The sequence below is a fragment of the Cervus canadensis genome, chromosome 20 (genome assembly GCF_019320065.1).
Source record: "Cervus canadensis isolate Bull #8, Minnesota chromosome 20, ASM1932006v1, whole genome shotgun sequence".
NCBI classification, from domain to species: Eukaryota; Metazoa; Chordata; class Mammalia; order Artiodactyla; family Cervidae; genus Cervus; species Cervus canadensis.
Genome location: NC_057405.1, coordinates 3,421,416 through 3,437,133, shown reverse-complemented (window position 1 = coordinate 3,437,133; position 15,718 = coordinate 3,421,416). Strand labels below are relative to the sequence as shown.

The window sequence follows — 15,718 nt, the reverse complement described above, 5'->3', positions numbered from 1 at the left end:
CTTGATAAGCGTCTGGTTGCTTGGGGGCTTCATATCGTATCGGTGTTTCAGGGAGCACTGTTGGTGTGACACACTTCTGAATGTGTCAGGTAGCACTGAGGGGTGTGAGCAGCTCTCTAAGCAGGACAGCCAGTCCCAGGGTCGCTGGGGGAGGTCTGCGTCCTTACCTGGCCACGGTGGGGGGCGTTCACCAGCCTTGTGTTGGGAGCCTGCAGGTCAGTTAAGTTTATGTTTATCCATCTTACCCTCAAAAAAATGGGAAGGAGAAGAATAGCTGTCTGGCATCTTTTGTGCCATTAAATTTGCTCCGGCTTTTCCTCTCAGTGGGAGTTCATACTGCAGGGAAGAAGGCACCCAAGGATAATGAATTAGTGACTCCAATCTGGGTCTCCTCTCTCTGTGACTTTTCCCTCTTAGCCCTTCTTAAAAGACGTCAGTGAGCTAAGACAGGAGCTGGAGAGACAGCTAGAAACTTGGCAGCCACATGAACCTGGAAACCCAGAGGAGGTGAGTCACTGGTCTTCCTACTAAATACCTGGACTTTCCTACGACACAGCACACTTAGTAGGTTCTCAACTCCACTTAGCTTGGTGAAAGCGACTGAGTATATGAAGAATGTAATTTTAAAGCCTGCTTTGCCACTGGATGTGCAGCTTAATTAAAACAGAAAAGCCAGCGTCTCATATTTTAGCTTCCATCGCTTACTCTGTAATGGGGGTAACAGAGGTCACGGTGGTTGGGATGTGGGACAAAGTCTGGATACCGCGTCACCCTCTGAATAGACCACCCGGAGAGCTGCCAGCTGATGGAAAGTGGGAGTGTAGGTTAACCCAAAGTTTCCTCTTTAGTGAGCTCGCATCCTGAGTTTATTGTGTGTATGTACACACACATACACCTCTCCTCGTCATTCTCGTCACATGTATGTGATGACTGCTGTGCCTTAATTGGCCTAAAAAAAAAACAGGAGCTTTGTACCCGGGGAGGAAGCACGCTGCTAAGTGTGTTACTTGAGAGATTTGCCCTTGTACTTCTGCTTTTGAAACAAGACCCTGAGAGCCCGTGATTTAAGTGGCTGGATCTCCTGACACCAAAATTAGCCATCACAGCTCCCTCTCCATGTGAAGGGTACGCAGTATGTACCCCGCGCGGGAGATGTGAGTGAGGCACTGACTGGCCATGAATTCCAGTCTTTCACTGCCTTACGGTTTCGCTCTTTCTCTTTGGGACTGTGAGTTAATGGCTTTGGTGGCAGAGGAGACATGTTAAAACAAGTGACTCGGCTCGCCGAGAGAAGTGCGTTGTTTTCCTCTGCTTTGCTTCAAGCCTCGTCTCGCTGTGATGACCTAGCCCGGCTCTGACGTTCTAAAGGCACCTTGCATGTTGTCTGTCGTCACAGGAGAGGGCCGCCGCGGAGATGTGGCAGAGTTACCTGGTCTTAACTGCGCCTCTGTCACAACAGCTGTGTGAGCAGCTTCGTCTCATCCTGGAGCCGACCCAGGCCGCCAAGCTGAAGTGAGTCTCCTCCACTGGAGGCTCTCGCGGCGCCCGGGAAGATGCCTGAGCTCGGCACCTGCCAGCCACGGTGCTGGGGTCTGGGCGGCCACTTCCGCCGCACGGGCGCCCATGTGGCCTCCTCACCGTGTGGCCATGCTGCTGTCTCTGCAGAGAAGCTTCTGGGGCTGGCTAACGGCGGGTGGGGAGGCTGGCTGACCTTGGGTGTGTGCACCACTCCCACTGTCCATGTTGGGTCACTCTCTCGCTGCACGCATCACTCACCTACATCTTCCCAAAGTGGTGTCCACAATCAAGTTTTAGAACAGAAAAGGGAATCCAAGACTTAACATTCAATGCAGACATTATTTTTTTCCTTTTTAAAGTGTTTTACATATTCTAAATGTAAAAAAAAAAAAAAACCTAATCATTATTGCCACATACATATCTGGTTTTTTTTTTTCTGGCTGCTGATCAAGAAGATCCCAGCAGTCTCAGCCGACAGTAATGCTTGATTGTGCCGGGACACTGGTTATTTGGTGTAACTGGCTGTCGGGTACTGTTACTGTGCTTTTAGCTCTAATCTTTGTTCTATTTGGTTAAATTAAACAGAGGGGACTATCGAACTGGGAAGCGACTGAACATGCGGAAGGTCATTCCCTACATTGCCAGCCAGTTTCGGAAAGACAAGATTTGGCTTCGAAGAACCAAGCCCAGTAAACGGCAGTACCAAATCTGTCTGGCTGTCGACGACTCTTCCAGCATGGTGGACAACCACACCAAACAGGTAAGGGGTAGCAGCGCAGTGGCGGTTTGATGGGCCACCCGGATGCATCTGTATTGAATGTGGTCTGGACAGAAAGCACTCTGGAATACCAGTTAGTTCTGAGAATGTGATACCATATTTGAGAAGACCTAAACGTTGAAGAGTTTGAAAGCAATTTCAGGATGTCCCACAGACTGTGGTCTCCTAGATTGTAGATCTTTTAGACTGTTGGACTTCTTAGCCTTGGTGTGCAACTGTCTAGCTTCCGGGTAGGTCAGTCTGACAGTGTTTATTTTCCACAAAACATGATGCACTGTGCTCTTAGACCATGCACAATTTAGTACCTGACACCTCTGATTCTTCTAAGAAAATGTCTTCAGCATACATTTCTTTAAGTCTGTGCAGAGTCAGTGTTCTGTCGGTAGTAACAGGGCTGAGGAGCCTGGGTCGAGCTCCTCACATCCCCACCCCCCGTCACGGACATGGAGAGTGGTGGGGCTTCTGCAGTGAGAGCCAGCACAAGCCAGTGAGTGACCTAAAGTCTGTACATACACTTTGCTGGGAAAAAAGCATACATCTAAACCTGGGTTCAGGTCTCACCTCCCCACTTAGTACATGACTTTGGGCAGGTAATTTCACTTCTTATAACAATACTTAACTCAGACTCATCGTTGTTATGAAGACTAAATGAAATAACATATAAAGCACTCAGTTCAGTGCCAGGTACTTGATGTATGTTCAGTAGATGTTAGTTGCTATAAATATCATGTTCTTTTCAATTGAATTTAAATTCGAAAACTATACTGTCATGTATGCATAGAGTAGAATAAATTGGCTAATAAAATCTCTTATCCATGAGAGATTGTGTAGTCAAAAAAGCAGGGGGAAACCACAGTTTATGGCCAGGTTTCTGGAGATCCCTTTTACTGGGTGATGCTAAAGCAGACTTCCCACTGCTTTAGCGGATACTGGGTTTGGCGCCGGTGGCATCAGCCAGGGCCTGAGACTGCCAAGGCCTCTGAGCTGGGGAGCGGCCATATTGATGGTGCTCCCAGGGGCCATGCCGAAAAACAGCGTCTCCTGTGGCGCTCGCGGCATAAAGCGTTGAAAGGCACTGGTGTCAAGGATACCCTGGTGCCTTCAGCCCTCCGCTTCCTGTTTCACAGCTTGCCTTTGAGTCTTTGGCCGTGATTGGAAATGCTCTGACCCTTCTGGAAGTCGGTCAGATTGCGGTATGCAGGTAAAGCTGCCTTTTAATCCCTTTGGGAAAGCCAACCTTTTTTGGCTTGACAAAAAGTAACTCCCATTGTATTTGGTTTTTCTCCTCCAAGTTTCGGAGAGTCTGTAAAGCTATTACATCCATTCCACGAACAGTTCAGTGATTCCTCAGGGTCCCAGATTCTGCGGCTCTGCAAATTCCAGCAAAAGAAAACCAAGATTGCTCAGGTAAGTTGATGACATCGCATGTCTTCTGAAGTTATTTTCTGGCATGAAAGTGGGAGTCACTCAGTCGTGTCCAACTCTTTGCAACCCCATGGGGCTATACAGTCCATGGAATTCTCTAGGCCAGAATACTGGAGTGGGTAGCCTTTCCTTTCTCCAGGGAATCTTCCCAACCCAGGGATCGAACCTAGGTCTCCTGCATTGCTGGCAGTTTCTTTACCCACTGAGCCACAAAGGAAGCCCCTTTTTTTCTGGTACAGGAAAAACATAATTCTTAGGACTCTCTCCTCCCTAATTTGGAAAATTTACAATAGAGAACAGTCCTAAACCTCAGACTGTGTACCACTGGAACAGACCCTCCTTTGGCATCCATTGTTAAATACAGTGTGACCTCTTTCTCTGTTATTCAAAGATCATTTTACTCTGTTTGCATCATTGATTTTTTGGCTCCCTACTTTTTTGAGCAGTTTGGAGCATTTTAGGAAAATGAACCACCTCCCAGTACGCTTATCAAGTGGGTCAAGGCCAATTTCTCTCCACCATTTAGCCTAGGGAAGTGATGTGAAATAAAGCTAGTGACTTGCTCAGGGTGGCATGGGTTCAGAACAGTATGGGATAGTAATTCTCTCCTGATTCCTATCTTCATTTAACTTCCTTCCTTATGGACATGTTGTGAGGGTTTTTTTGCCCTTTTTTTCTTTTTTTTGCCCTTTTTTGCTCAGTTATTTTGCTTTCTTCAAAGACAGTTCTTTGGTTCATTTGGGGAGTTACTGGCTTCCTGTCCCCCAGAGTAAGTGTTTTTCCGCCCCTTGTTGGGTTTTCTAGTAGAACATGAGTGGGGTATATGCCAGGGACACAGGTCTAGGCTTGAAATGCCAGCACCCAAGGTAAATGCCAAGTGCAAGCCTTCTCAGTCCTTTGCGGGCGACTGGAAGGGACAGTTTGGTTCCTACAGATTTGAGACAGTCACCTAAGTGCCAGATATAATTTCAGCCTCTGTGACAATGGGAAGAGTTAAATAGTTTCTAATTGTCTGGTTCTGGTTCTGGTTTAGTTTCTCGAGTCTGTAGCCAGCATGTTTGCAGCCGCTCAGCAGCTCTCACGAAGCACCAGCCCAGGTGAGCTGTGTGTTGGTCTTGTTAACACGCTTCCGTTCCTGTGTGATTTGCAAATTGCCTGTCTCACTTCAGTGTACCCATCACCACATTTTCAAGTGTATGCTCTATAGGAAAAGACATGAACAGGGGATGATGGGAGGTATTAAACATTCATGAAATTTTTTATTTGGTAGATTTGAGTTCACTTAAGAAAGGAGCAAGAAAAAAAAAGGAGCAAGGTGTGTGGAATTAAATGGAAAGAGTATTCTGTAATATCTTAGTAACAAAGGAAAGCAGAGGAGGATGTAATTCAGAAACCAGCTAATCCATCCGTGATTGACTGGGGCTTTCGCAGCCACCAGTTCTAGCCCTTTCCTAAATCCTCCATTCTCACTGTACCTGTTGAAGCAGGTCATTCATGCCTCTCAACACTTGCTAATTTTCACTGAAAATATAATGTGCTAACAAATTTTAAACATTTTTATTCACTCTTCATTTTAGTGGTCTAGTCTATTTAAGTTTTGTTTAAATGAGTCAATTTCAAGAAGAAAAAAAACCCACAGAATTTAGGTACAGGAAATTGACAGAAATCTGAAAGACACAGTTCCACGTTTCTGATTTGGGTACTTTCTTCTAATGGTCTGGTCAGGACTGCTCTTTTTATACTTTCAGTCTATAAACATGTGTTTTCATTCTCACACGTTGTTCTGCAACAAAGTGGATCTAAATGTGACATACCCCCAAAGCACTGTTGGGAAACTGTTCTGTTGACGGAAGTGTTGGCACAGCTTTGTCGCTGCCTCACACATCCAAAGTTGGTAGATCTGATTGGAGACCCTCTTTGTGCCAGAATTCATCGGCTTCAGAACTGTTGGGTTTCACTAGTCCAGAGAAAGCCTGCCTCCCTTGTCTCACCGTGGTAGTTCCCGAGTGGTTTGAGTTCCCCTCCTGCTCTGTGTTCCTTCCAGAAGCCGCCCAGCTCCTCCTTGTGGTCTCTGACGGGCGCGGCCTTTTCCTCGAGGGCAAAGACAGGGTCCTAGCAGCAGTTCAGGCCGCCCAGAGCGCTAACATCTTTGTTATTTTCGTTGTGTTGGACAATCCCAGTTCACGGGTGAGTAACTACTAAAAGCCACTTTTCTGGAGATAAAGTGAGAATTCCCTCCAAACTGTTCTATCTGAAAAATGGCCTGCGTCTCACCATCACACCGAGAACTCCTCTAACACTCACAGCATCCTGAAGGGCGCTGTTTGAGGCATCTTATAGTTAAGTTCTCATATAATTGCGCAGTGACTCAGTGATGTAGGCATGGTTATTCCCACGCTACAGCCAAGGACAGACACGGAGAGGTTGTAGGTAACGACTCGGAAGCCATGCATCCCAGAGACCACCCTCCGAACCACTCACTGAGCTGACTGTGCTCTGGGGGGTCGTCTCCGTCTGCACAGCGTCGCCACAGGCGCTGCAGCCTTTGGGACGGGCCTCGTCCGCTGGAAACATAGCCAGCCCTTTCTAGGCACTTGTATCTCAGCAGTGCCCTCCTCAGAGGAGCAGGCATCAGTGGCTACATGAAAGGTATCCACAGGCGGGTCTGTTCCAGGGGAAGTCCCATCTCTCCAGGTCCCATTAAGGCCTAAATATTGAGTTGAAGACTTAACGTGAATTATTCCAAGTAGAGAAGAGGAAACACCATCACAGGGCGATTAGGTTTGCTCGTCTACCCCCTTCCCTCCCTTTTGGTGTCTGTTCTCCTGGAAGAGCTACTTTAATATGCAGGAACCTATTGTCTGTAAAAGAGAACATGAAAGAGCTGATTTAATTTTTCTCTTCAAAATGTCTTCTGTTGCCAGGATTCTATCTTGGACATCAAGGTACCGATATTTAAAGGGCCTGGAGAAATGCCTGAAATCCGATCGTACATGGAAGAGTTCCCATTCCCGTTTTACATAATTCTCCGCGACGTGAACGCACTTCCCGAGACGCTCAGTGATGCGCTGAGGCAGTGGTTTGAGCTGGTGACGGCCTCTGACCACCCGTAGAGCAGGAGGACCACAGTCCCGAGTGAGACTTGTAACTGCACCCAGAATGTCACACTGCTTGCCAGGAGCTCCCTTCTGGAGAACTGTTTCTGCACTCCTAGCTCGAAAATGGTATTTTATCTTAGGCCCGATTTATAAACATTCACAACAAAAAATGATTGCAACCTAAGTTTCGATTTCAGGGCCTAAAGAACACGCTTCGTGTTCCCTGCGGTGCCGGGGCCCCGGTTCTTACACCCGGGGCAGTGAGGCCACAGCAGCAGGCGTCTCACACCGGGGCGGCCCGGGCCCAGCTGCCTGCCTCCCCTCACAGGGACCCTGGACGCCACCTTGAGGAGATGCTGCCAGGAACACGGACTGTGCCAGGCCTCTGGACAAAGGCCTAAATAAAGGGAGTGTCCCTTCTGACTCTGCACTGTGGCTTAGCCTTGCTAAGTCCGCAGTGTGTACCCAAAAGCCGTCAGATGGCTAAGACAGCTCCAGTTTATTTTTAGAGAGTCAGTGTATTTTCTTATCATGCTTCTTGTGAAAGGAACTACCTTCTCTCCAAGGGTAGGAACCTCATGCTGTGTGTGTTCTCATAAAGCAACCAGACATCATGGGAGCCCAGATCCTCAGAGAATGACCCTTGGGTCGCGTATGAAGGAAGGGGCTTTTCCCGGTCCTCCTTCACCTTTGCTGCTTCGGGAGACTATGCAATGATAGAAAGATGATTTTCCCTTTGTTTATTCCATCCTCTCAATGCCACAGTTCCTGTTGTCGTAGTAATTTATTTCTTTAGTTCATTTTTTCTTAACAGTTAAGAGGAAGAACCATTCCTCACACTGCTTTCAAGCTGAACTGAGCCAGGCTCATCCTGGAAAAGAAGTGCTGTGTCAGAAGAACTGAGCAGCCAAACCTCTTTCCCCAGTCAGAAATCCACCAGCGGTTTTTCGGCAGTTTTTTATTTACTTGGCCAAAAAGCAGTGCTTGAGTACTTGAAACTGTGCTGTGTCCCATTTAAGCCCTGCCTGTCCAAGTGGCCTTTTGCAGGCGACACGCCAGGATGTCATCGCCCATCTCCGTGTGTGTTACAGTTACACTGTGAAGCTTGCCTCCCTTCTGAGGTGGTCCTCAAAGACACAGACTGCTTGTTGTTGTTGAACCAAGTGTCCTAAAGCATGTACCTGAGGTTATACCACTTTTTTATTCTAAAAAGCTATGCAGCTTGTATTCTGAAAAGTATTAAAAAGTATATGACAGTTGATGTCACTTATGACCATTCTTCATGGAATATGACAAGAGTGTAAAAGGTGCACGGGGGGTCCCGACTGCTGGATCAGGCGGCGGTCACTAGTGTACGCTGTGTTCTGACCCTGCAGCTCCAGGGCTGACCTCAGACAGCCCCAGCGTCTGTTTCTTGTGTTCATGCCTGTGGTGGGTGAGCCTCAGCACGCTGGCCTCAGGTCAGAAGGAGGGCGGCATGGTGGACACACACATGGCTTGTAAGGGTACTACTCCAAGATGAGTTCTGAGAGGAAGAGATGTGTCCCTGGCCAAAGGCTTCTGTGGGGCAGGAAGTTTAATCTTCCTGCAGGGAGCTAAGAACCAACATTATGGCTGACGCAGTCCATCATGTCTACCTTTAACTGACAGGACCAGCGAGGCTGCAGCTTCCCAGCTGGTATACCAACATGAGTGATGGCCTTGGCCCTAGGACAGCTAGCAAGGTGGCACAGAAGAGTTTCAGTGAGCAGGTTACCAAGGCGTGCCATTCCAGTTTGTGTGGTGATGGGGAAAGGTTGGGAAGCACAGCAGCGGACGCAGGAACTGGGGGCTTGGTCAGGAAGCATGACATGCCTGAGTCACAGAAGCAGCTGCCGTGGATGCCTGCTCACTCACCCTCGCACGTGGAGCTCAGCCCTTCCGTCCGCCTCACCTTCCGCTCCCATCTCCATCCAAACCCCAGTCTTGTCAGGTCTCACTTCCAGACACTGATCTGATTCTGCCCCTTCCCTTTTGCTTTCCTCTGTACTGGACTGCAGCTGGGGCTCTCTCAAAATGTAGCTCAAACGACTAACCACTGTGCCAGCTTCACTCCCTCATACGGCATCCTTGGAGATCTTTCTGAACTCCTGTGAAGAAGGTACTGTTTGTTGTTTCTTGGCCTAGCTCCCTTGTCCCTTCTCTCCCAGCATCCCCACCACACTATTTGATCTGCTCACGGCAAACCACAGAAGCCCTAGAATCTGCCAGTGTTCGTGTGTTCTCTGCCTGGAATTCTCTAACCCACTTTGCCTTTCTGAAGAACACTGAGCTCAGATAAGCCCTGGAAGAAGAATGCGCTCCCATGGCGGGAGCCTTGACAGCATCTCTAATACTACCTTAGACGTACGTCTTCCTACCCTAAGAGGATTCTGAGAACAGAGGGCATGTATGACTCACAACAGCATCACCAGTGTCTGGCTTAAGGGGATGTTTCTGGATGAAAAGAAGAAATAGTATAAAAATGTCTGTTCTCACGTTACTTTATAGATTAAGATTCTAAGATGATTTAAAGGAAAGTGACAAAACATTTGTAAAGGTCATACAGAAGGTTAACAGACACTTCCAAGATACTACAGGATAGTATTACTGCTTCATGAAAACAACAAAAACGTGGATGAGATCGCTGTAAGGGTTATTCAGACCCTAAAAGAATTACCAAGACCATCACAAAGCCCAGGAAGACAAATGGATGGTTAATAGTGCTGAAATTATAGTCTACAACTGGAAAAGAACTTATATCCCCAATATGCTATAAAACAAAATTCCAGGTGGAGTAACTATTTTAAACATGAACAATGAAAATTTTTTAAGAATTAAAGGGAGAAGGTGAAATTGAAAAGAATCAAAATAATAGAAAATACAGTGTGTAGTGACTTAAAGTTATATAAAAAAGATCAAAATTTTTGAAATATGGCAAACTGCATATAAAATTAGAATAAAAGTCTAGGTAGTCATAAAGGTACCAAAGTCATAACAATCCACAAAATAAGTGTAACTGAAAGTGACAAGGGATATTTCACTAATAGTTAAAAGGGAAAAAAAATGAATTGCTAATTAGTAGACAAGTTTTCAGGCTTTGCCTGCATGCAGGAGACTCGGGTTTGATCCCTGGGTCAAGATGATCCTCTGGAGCAAATGGCAACCCACCCCAGTAATCTTGCCGGGGAAATAACATGGACGGAGGAGCCTGGTGGCCTACAGTCCATGGGATTGAAAAAGGGTGGGTTATGGCATCAACATTATTCACACAATGCCTGGTAGTAGCCATTAGGGTGCTTACATGCGCTAGTTTCTGTTCTCAGGGCACTACATACAATACCACAGTAACAACTCTGGTAGATGCTATCATTTCACTTTAGAGATGAGAAAACAGGCGGGTGCACACACTGAAGTACACAACTAGGGCTAGGATTCCAAGCCAGCAAATCAAGTAGAGATGCTCGGAACCAGCCGGTAACTACTGAACATTTAAGGCCGTACTTTAATTCGGAAGTAGGAGGGATTCACTAACCTCTTACAGGTAACACACGCCAAGAGCCTACAGAGTGTACTGAGCAGAGAATAAAAACAAATATAGAGAAATAAAAGCTTAAGGTGTAGGGATATTCGTTTCCTCATTACCAGCGATACAAAGTTCTCAAAACTGCAACGGGACAACCACTTAAAACCTTGTAACTATGACGATCATGAAGACTACAGCGCCAGGAAAAATGCAACAGAACAGAGCAGGACAAAAACGAGAAGAGCAGAACACAAACTTTGAGAAATTAACAATTTTAGTAATTTTAGCTGTATACACTAAATCTCAAAAGGAATACACACTTTTCTCCCTTCACCATCAAAACCCTTAACTTTCATTTCCTAGAAGAAACTCGTGTGAAGAACTGTGCTAAATGCCTCACCACAATTTCATTCTCACAACAATCTAGCACGCAGGAACCGTTACCCCATTTCTCTGACGAGAAAACAGGCTAAGACAAAGCGAAACTGCCTCGGGCTTTCCGTTCCGACCAATAGAGCGCCAGGTTCTTCAGGGGGCGCACACGCTGCAGGCCGTCTCCCAGGAAACCGACTTCGCCCCGCCCCGTCACCCCCACTTCCGCTCCTGCGCGCCGGGGCTTCGGGGAACCGCGCTGTCAGGACGACATGGCCACCTCCCGCCTGCCCCCAGCGACGCTAACGCTCAAGCAGGTACCAGCTGTTCTCGCGGGCCTCTTAGGGCAGCTCTTCTGGGTCTGAGCTCGATTCTCTACCTCTCCCTCCACCCGTCCTATAGAGCGGGACTGAGGGACGACTGGGGAGGAAGCCCCTACGCGCGCCGCCCTCTGATTGGCTCGGGCTGGGGGGCGGGGCTTCGCGCCGGCGGACGGAAGGCGCCGCGGGGCGGGGCTGCTCTCCGGTCGCGGCGGCGAGAGGCTGGCAGAGGTCTGCCTCCCTAGCCTGGCTACCTCATTGCCTGCTGACGCTCTATAAAGACTCCTCTGTCGCTTGTACCCTTTAAGGGTTCCTGTATTTGACAAATGAGTAAACAGTCTAAGTAAATTTCTTGCCGTTTTCTTAGGGGGAAAAATGGTTTTCTTTCCTCTTTTTAAAATTGAGGACCAAAAAAAAAGAAAAAAAAAATTGAGAACCGAAGAGAAAAGAACCCACTGAACTCACGATTGTGCAGCTGTAATTGCGGTTTCTCCTCTCCTGTGCAGTTCATAAGAAGGCAACAGGTTCTCCTCCTCTACAGAAGGATTTTGCAGGCCATTCGGCAAGTTCCAAATGATTCTGATCGCAAATACCTGAAGGACTGGGCAAGAGAAGAATTCAAAAGAAACAAAAGTGCCACGGAAGAGGTGAGACCAAGATCACTAGTGAGGGAAGACCCTGACCCTTCTGTACTGATTAGTGAGGTTTTTTTGTTTTTTTTAAGTTTATACGCTATCTTGGAGTATCTACTGAAATACTGCCAGGCTCCTCTGTCCATGGGATTCGCCAGGCAAGAATACTGGAGTAGGTTGCCATACCCTCCCTCCTCCAGGGATCTTCCCAACCCAGGGGTCAAACTCTCATCACTTAGGTCTCCTGCATTGGCAGGCGGGTTCTTCACCACTAGTGCCACCTGGGATGCTTGATTAGTGAGCTCTTATAAAAATTTAGTAGCTGTCTTGGAATATGTCACTGAAATGATATACCTTGATCATTGTTCTCAATGTCACTGGTTTTTCACTTAACTGGTATTTTAAATTTTACAGTGTTCTGTCTACACTGTACAGTGGCATCACCCAACTTTTCTGTTAAACCAAATATCTGCATGCACACACACAAAAAGATGATAAATATTACAGCATGGTGGTTTGGGAAGTATGTTTGGGATATATGAAAGCATGTCAGACCATTGTACACCCCTGATTGTTAATTCTGGGCTTTCCTAAAGTACAGCGGTTCCAGTTCTCAGTATTAATTCTTAATTTTAACAGATGAAGTGGTAAAGCTGTACCTTGTTCTACCAATCAAAACTGACCATATTTCACTTTCTTCTACAGGATTCAATCCGGATGATGATTACTCAAGGCAATATGCAGCTCAAAGAGTTAGAAAAAACACTTGCTTTAGCCAGATCTTAACTATAGCATTGTTCTGAAAGGTTTTCAAAGTCTCCATATGTTTAGTTGAGCTTAGGCTCAATCATGGGCAGCCCAAAGCCAAGTGAAACTGTTTATATGTAGAACCCTTGAGCAAAATATCAGAACATGGAGCATAGCATATGAGAGAGAGCCAAGAAAACTGCATCAGAGCAATTGTCTTAGCACGGAAAAACACACCCGATATTTTGAAAATGTTTTTGGATGTGTCAGCAGTATTTTGTAAGAAGCAAAAATCAGTACAACAGATAGCACATAAAAAGATGTTCAACACCATTAATCAGTCATCAGGGAAATGCAAATCAAAACCACCAAGAGATGCTATTCACATCTACTAGGATGACTGTAATTAAAAAGGGAGGTAACTGCAAATGTTTGTGAGGATGGAGAAACTGGAACCCTTATACATGGCTGGTGGGACTATAAAATTGTGCAGCCACTTTGGAAACAGACTGTCCAGTTGCCCAAAGGGTAAAACAGCATTATTCATAAGAGCCACAAAGTGGACAATCCAAATGCCTATCAACTGATTAAGGACTAAGTAAAATGTGGTATACCCATACAATAAAATATTATTTAGCAAACGAAAAGGAATGAAGTACTGATCCGTGCTACACCTGAATGAACCTTGAAAACATTAAGAGGCCAGTCACAAAAGATTACATATTGTCTGATTCCATTTATATGAATGGACAACTCAATATACTAAAATCTATTGAATTGTACATTTTACATGTATGCAAATTATCTCTCAATAAAGCCATTTCCCCCACCCTGATTTTTTTTGTGTGTAAGTCAGTAAAGCTGTTTTAAAAACCTGTTGAGGTGTAGGGCTGGAGGTGTACTGACCTCAGGAGACAGTCTGGAGCTTCCTTGGAAAGTCTTTCCGTGTTACCCTCAGGGTTGTTGAGGCATGTCGTTCAGATGTTACCATATCTGATACTCAGAGGACTCTCTGAAGAGATCACCACAAGGAATCTAGAACTTTGTTGGAAAGAGGAGAAAGAGAAACTTAATGAACCTTCCAAAAAGAAGAGGCAGTTTCTGGACAAAACAAATACAGTTACCTTTACAGCCATGTGGAAAGTAAATAAATCATTAAGGAAGCTCCTCAGTGCATTAGATTCTGCCCCGGTAACAGGGAAAAACAGTCTGAAGAATACACTGGATATAAAGTTGACTTCAGGACCCTTGAAAGAAACTAAATGTTTAACAGTTAATTCAGTGAAAGTGAAAGCTCACCAAAGAGGCTGGGATTGGCAGTTCATCTACGGAACAGATCTAAAAAGTTAACCCAAGGGTCTGAGCAGCACCTTAAAGGTGTGGAACTTCTGCAGGATGATAAATCTGTATAAACCTGTGGTGGTGTGTCAGTAACCTGCATCCCAAGGCCCACCTTTGCCTCCCACAGCTTCAGAGGCCACAAGACAAAATAATCTGAATACTCTTCCACAGGGGAATGTGGACATTTTCAATGCTTGCATGAGCCAGTTTTTATCTAGATGTACTTTAGGCCAGCCATCTGATGAACAAAAGGAAAAGCATTTGTGAACGGTTTCTGAACAAAGAACAAACTTAGAAATATTTATCCTTTTCTCTGTGTGGCATGATTGACATACATATGGAAATACAGGCTGTCTCTAGTTCATCTAAAATCTTGAAGCTAAAAACCATCCTTTATGAGGTGTGGCAGTCAGTGACTTTGATGTTCATCCTAGCAGTGGTGTATGTCGAAGATGTGAGAGCATTTGTGGTTTGTATTTGCAAGAATCAAAATACCACAGACTCCCCCAAGAAAACCTAACTTGGTTTAAAGTGGATAAAACACACAAAAAGTTGAATTTGCATCTTTCCAAAGCTAAGATCATTCTCAGGGATAAGCTTTTCCCTTCATCTCGAATGAACAGTTTGATTTTATGTGTTCACTTACAGCTTTATCTCCTCTGAATTTTAAGTCAAGTCTGTTGTTTAGCCTAAAGGAAGATTTATTTAGCAATTTCCTCTCACACATCGAACCTTGGTCTTGAACTAAGAAACTGGCCAAAAGAGAACTGCTGGTGAAACATCTGATTCATCATCTTTATCACTATTTTGGATGAGGCAAATTAACTCTCTGGGTGTTCCCTGTAAACTAGCTGTCATTCAGTCACTAAGTCACGTCCGACTCTTTTTTAGCTCCATGGACTGCATCACGTCAGGCTCCTCTGTCCTCCACTGTTTGCTGGAGTTTGCGCAAGTACCTGCCCATTGAGTCGGCAATACTATACTACTGTTGACTGTTTGTTCCCAAAGTTTAAGGTTTAAACATCCGATTTATGTATATCAACTACAATAAGGGCTTCCCTCATAGCTCAGTCGGTAAAGAATCTGCCTGCAATGCAGGAGACCCGGCTTCGTTTCCTGGGTTGGGAAGATCCTGTGGAGAAAGAAATGGCAATCCACTCCAGTATTATTGCCTGGAAAATCCCATGAACAGAGGAGGCTGGTGGGCTACAGTCCATGGGTTTGCAAGAGTTAGCCACGACTTAGCGACTAAGCCACCACCACCACTACAGTAAATCAGTCTTTTTATATTAGAAGTTTTTTAAATACAAAAGCTTTCTAGCACGTGAAAAGTGGCTAAGGCTGTTATTTATATTTCTGACTGCCCCCATTCCAGTTGCTGTCAGTCCGAACTGCACGGCACAGGCCTTGCTGCAGATGTGTCTGCCGGGACGGGTGACTTTCCAGTGTTCGAGGAAGGCAAGACGTCCTATTTCCTGGAATTTGTATTAACTGCAGTCCCGCCTCTCCTCCACCCAGGAGAAGCTGAGTGGCGGAGAGCCAAACTTAAATAACTCAATTATCTTTTATAGAAAAGTAAGGAAAATTCAAGTAAAACAACCAAAAGGAAGCAACTTACATCTATATTGAAAAAAAAAATAAGGATTATGTAGAGTAAGACCCGAACAGGATCAAAAGGAAGCTGTCCTTCTGTGCCAAACTGGGAATCACCTCAGGCTGTTTCCTTCCTTGAATCAGACTTTGAGAAATACCTTAAGGATTAAATGAAATTTACTTCTTCTGTTTGCTGAGAAGAGTAAATCACTTTTACCCAGTCCATTTTGTTTAAAAAAGCGCTTTGCTGAACAGTGTCTTGCTTCTGTGTGTCTCATGGATTTAAGTCAGTGTGTTCCCATTTAGTCACATTTGGCTAAGTGGTAGACAAAAAGAATATTTCTCCTTAA

General features: G+C 45.5%; 2 protein-coding genes across 3 annotated transcripts in view; both read left to right on the top strand.

Annotated features, from left to right (window-relative positions):
• MDN1 (midasin AAA ATPase 1) overlaps window positions 1-8,085 on the top strand; it is a 135,833-nt gene extending 127,748 nt beyond the window's left edge. For both annotated transcript variants that reach the window (XM_043439461.1, XM_043439460.1), the window contains exons 95-102: window positions 418-507; window positions 1,397-1,512; window positions 2,104-2,278; window positions 3,424-3,497; window positions 3,589-3,703; window positions 4,755-4,818; window positions 5,766-5,908; window positions 6,646-8,085. In XM_043439461.1, the coding sequence (XP_043295396.1) occupies window positions 418-507; window positions 1,397-1,512; window positions 2,104-2,278; window positions 3,424-3,497; window positions 3,589-3,703; window positions 4,755-4,818; window positions 5,766-5,908; window positions 6,646-6,834 (966 nt within the window). In that variant the 3' untranslated portion in view covers window positions 6,835-8,085. The remainder of the gene's footprint in view (window positions 1-417; window positions 508-1,396; window positions 1,513-2,103; window positions 2,279-3,423; window positions 3,498-3,588; window positions 3,704-4,754; window positions 4,819-5,765; window positions 5,909-6,645) is intronic.
• A 2,843-nt stretch (window positions 8,086-10,928) lies between these two features.
• LYRM2 (LYR motif containing 2) lies at window positions 10,929-13,266 on the top strand. Its single transcript, XM_043439473.1, has 3 exons — window positions 10,929-11,052; window positions 11,562-11,702; window positions 12,393-13,266. Exons 1-3 carry the CDS (start codon window positions 11,008-11,010, stop codon window positions 12,471-12,473), a joined length of 267 nt encoding a protein of 88 aa, XP_043295408.1. The 5' UTR covers window positions 10,929-11,007; the 3' UTR covers window positions 12,474-13,266.
• Window positions 13,267-15,718: the final 2,452 nt, after the last annotated feature.

What these genes read in the sequence shown, in the direction of transcription:
- LYRM2 (XM_043439473.1), top strand. Translation starts at nt 11,008, where the DNA reads ATGGCCACCTCCCGCCTGCCCCCAGCGACGCTAACGCTCAAGCAG. An exon ending in CGACGCTAACGCTCAAGCAG is followed by an intron (nt 11,053 to 11,561) that starts GTACCAGCTGTT and finishes TCTCCTGTGCAG; the next exon opens with TTCATAAGAAGGCAACAGGT. An exon ending in ACAAAAGTGCCACGGAAGAG is followed by an intron (nt 11,703 to 12,392) that starts GTGAGACCAAGA and finishes TTTCTTCTACAG; the next exon opens with GATTCAATCCGGATGATGAT.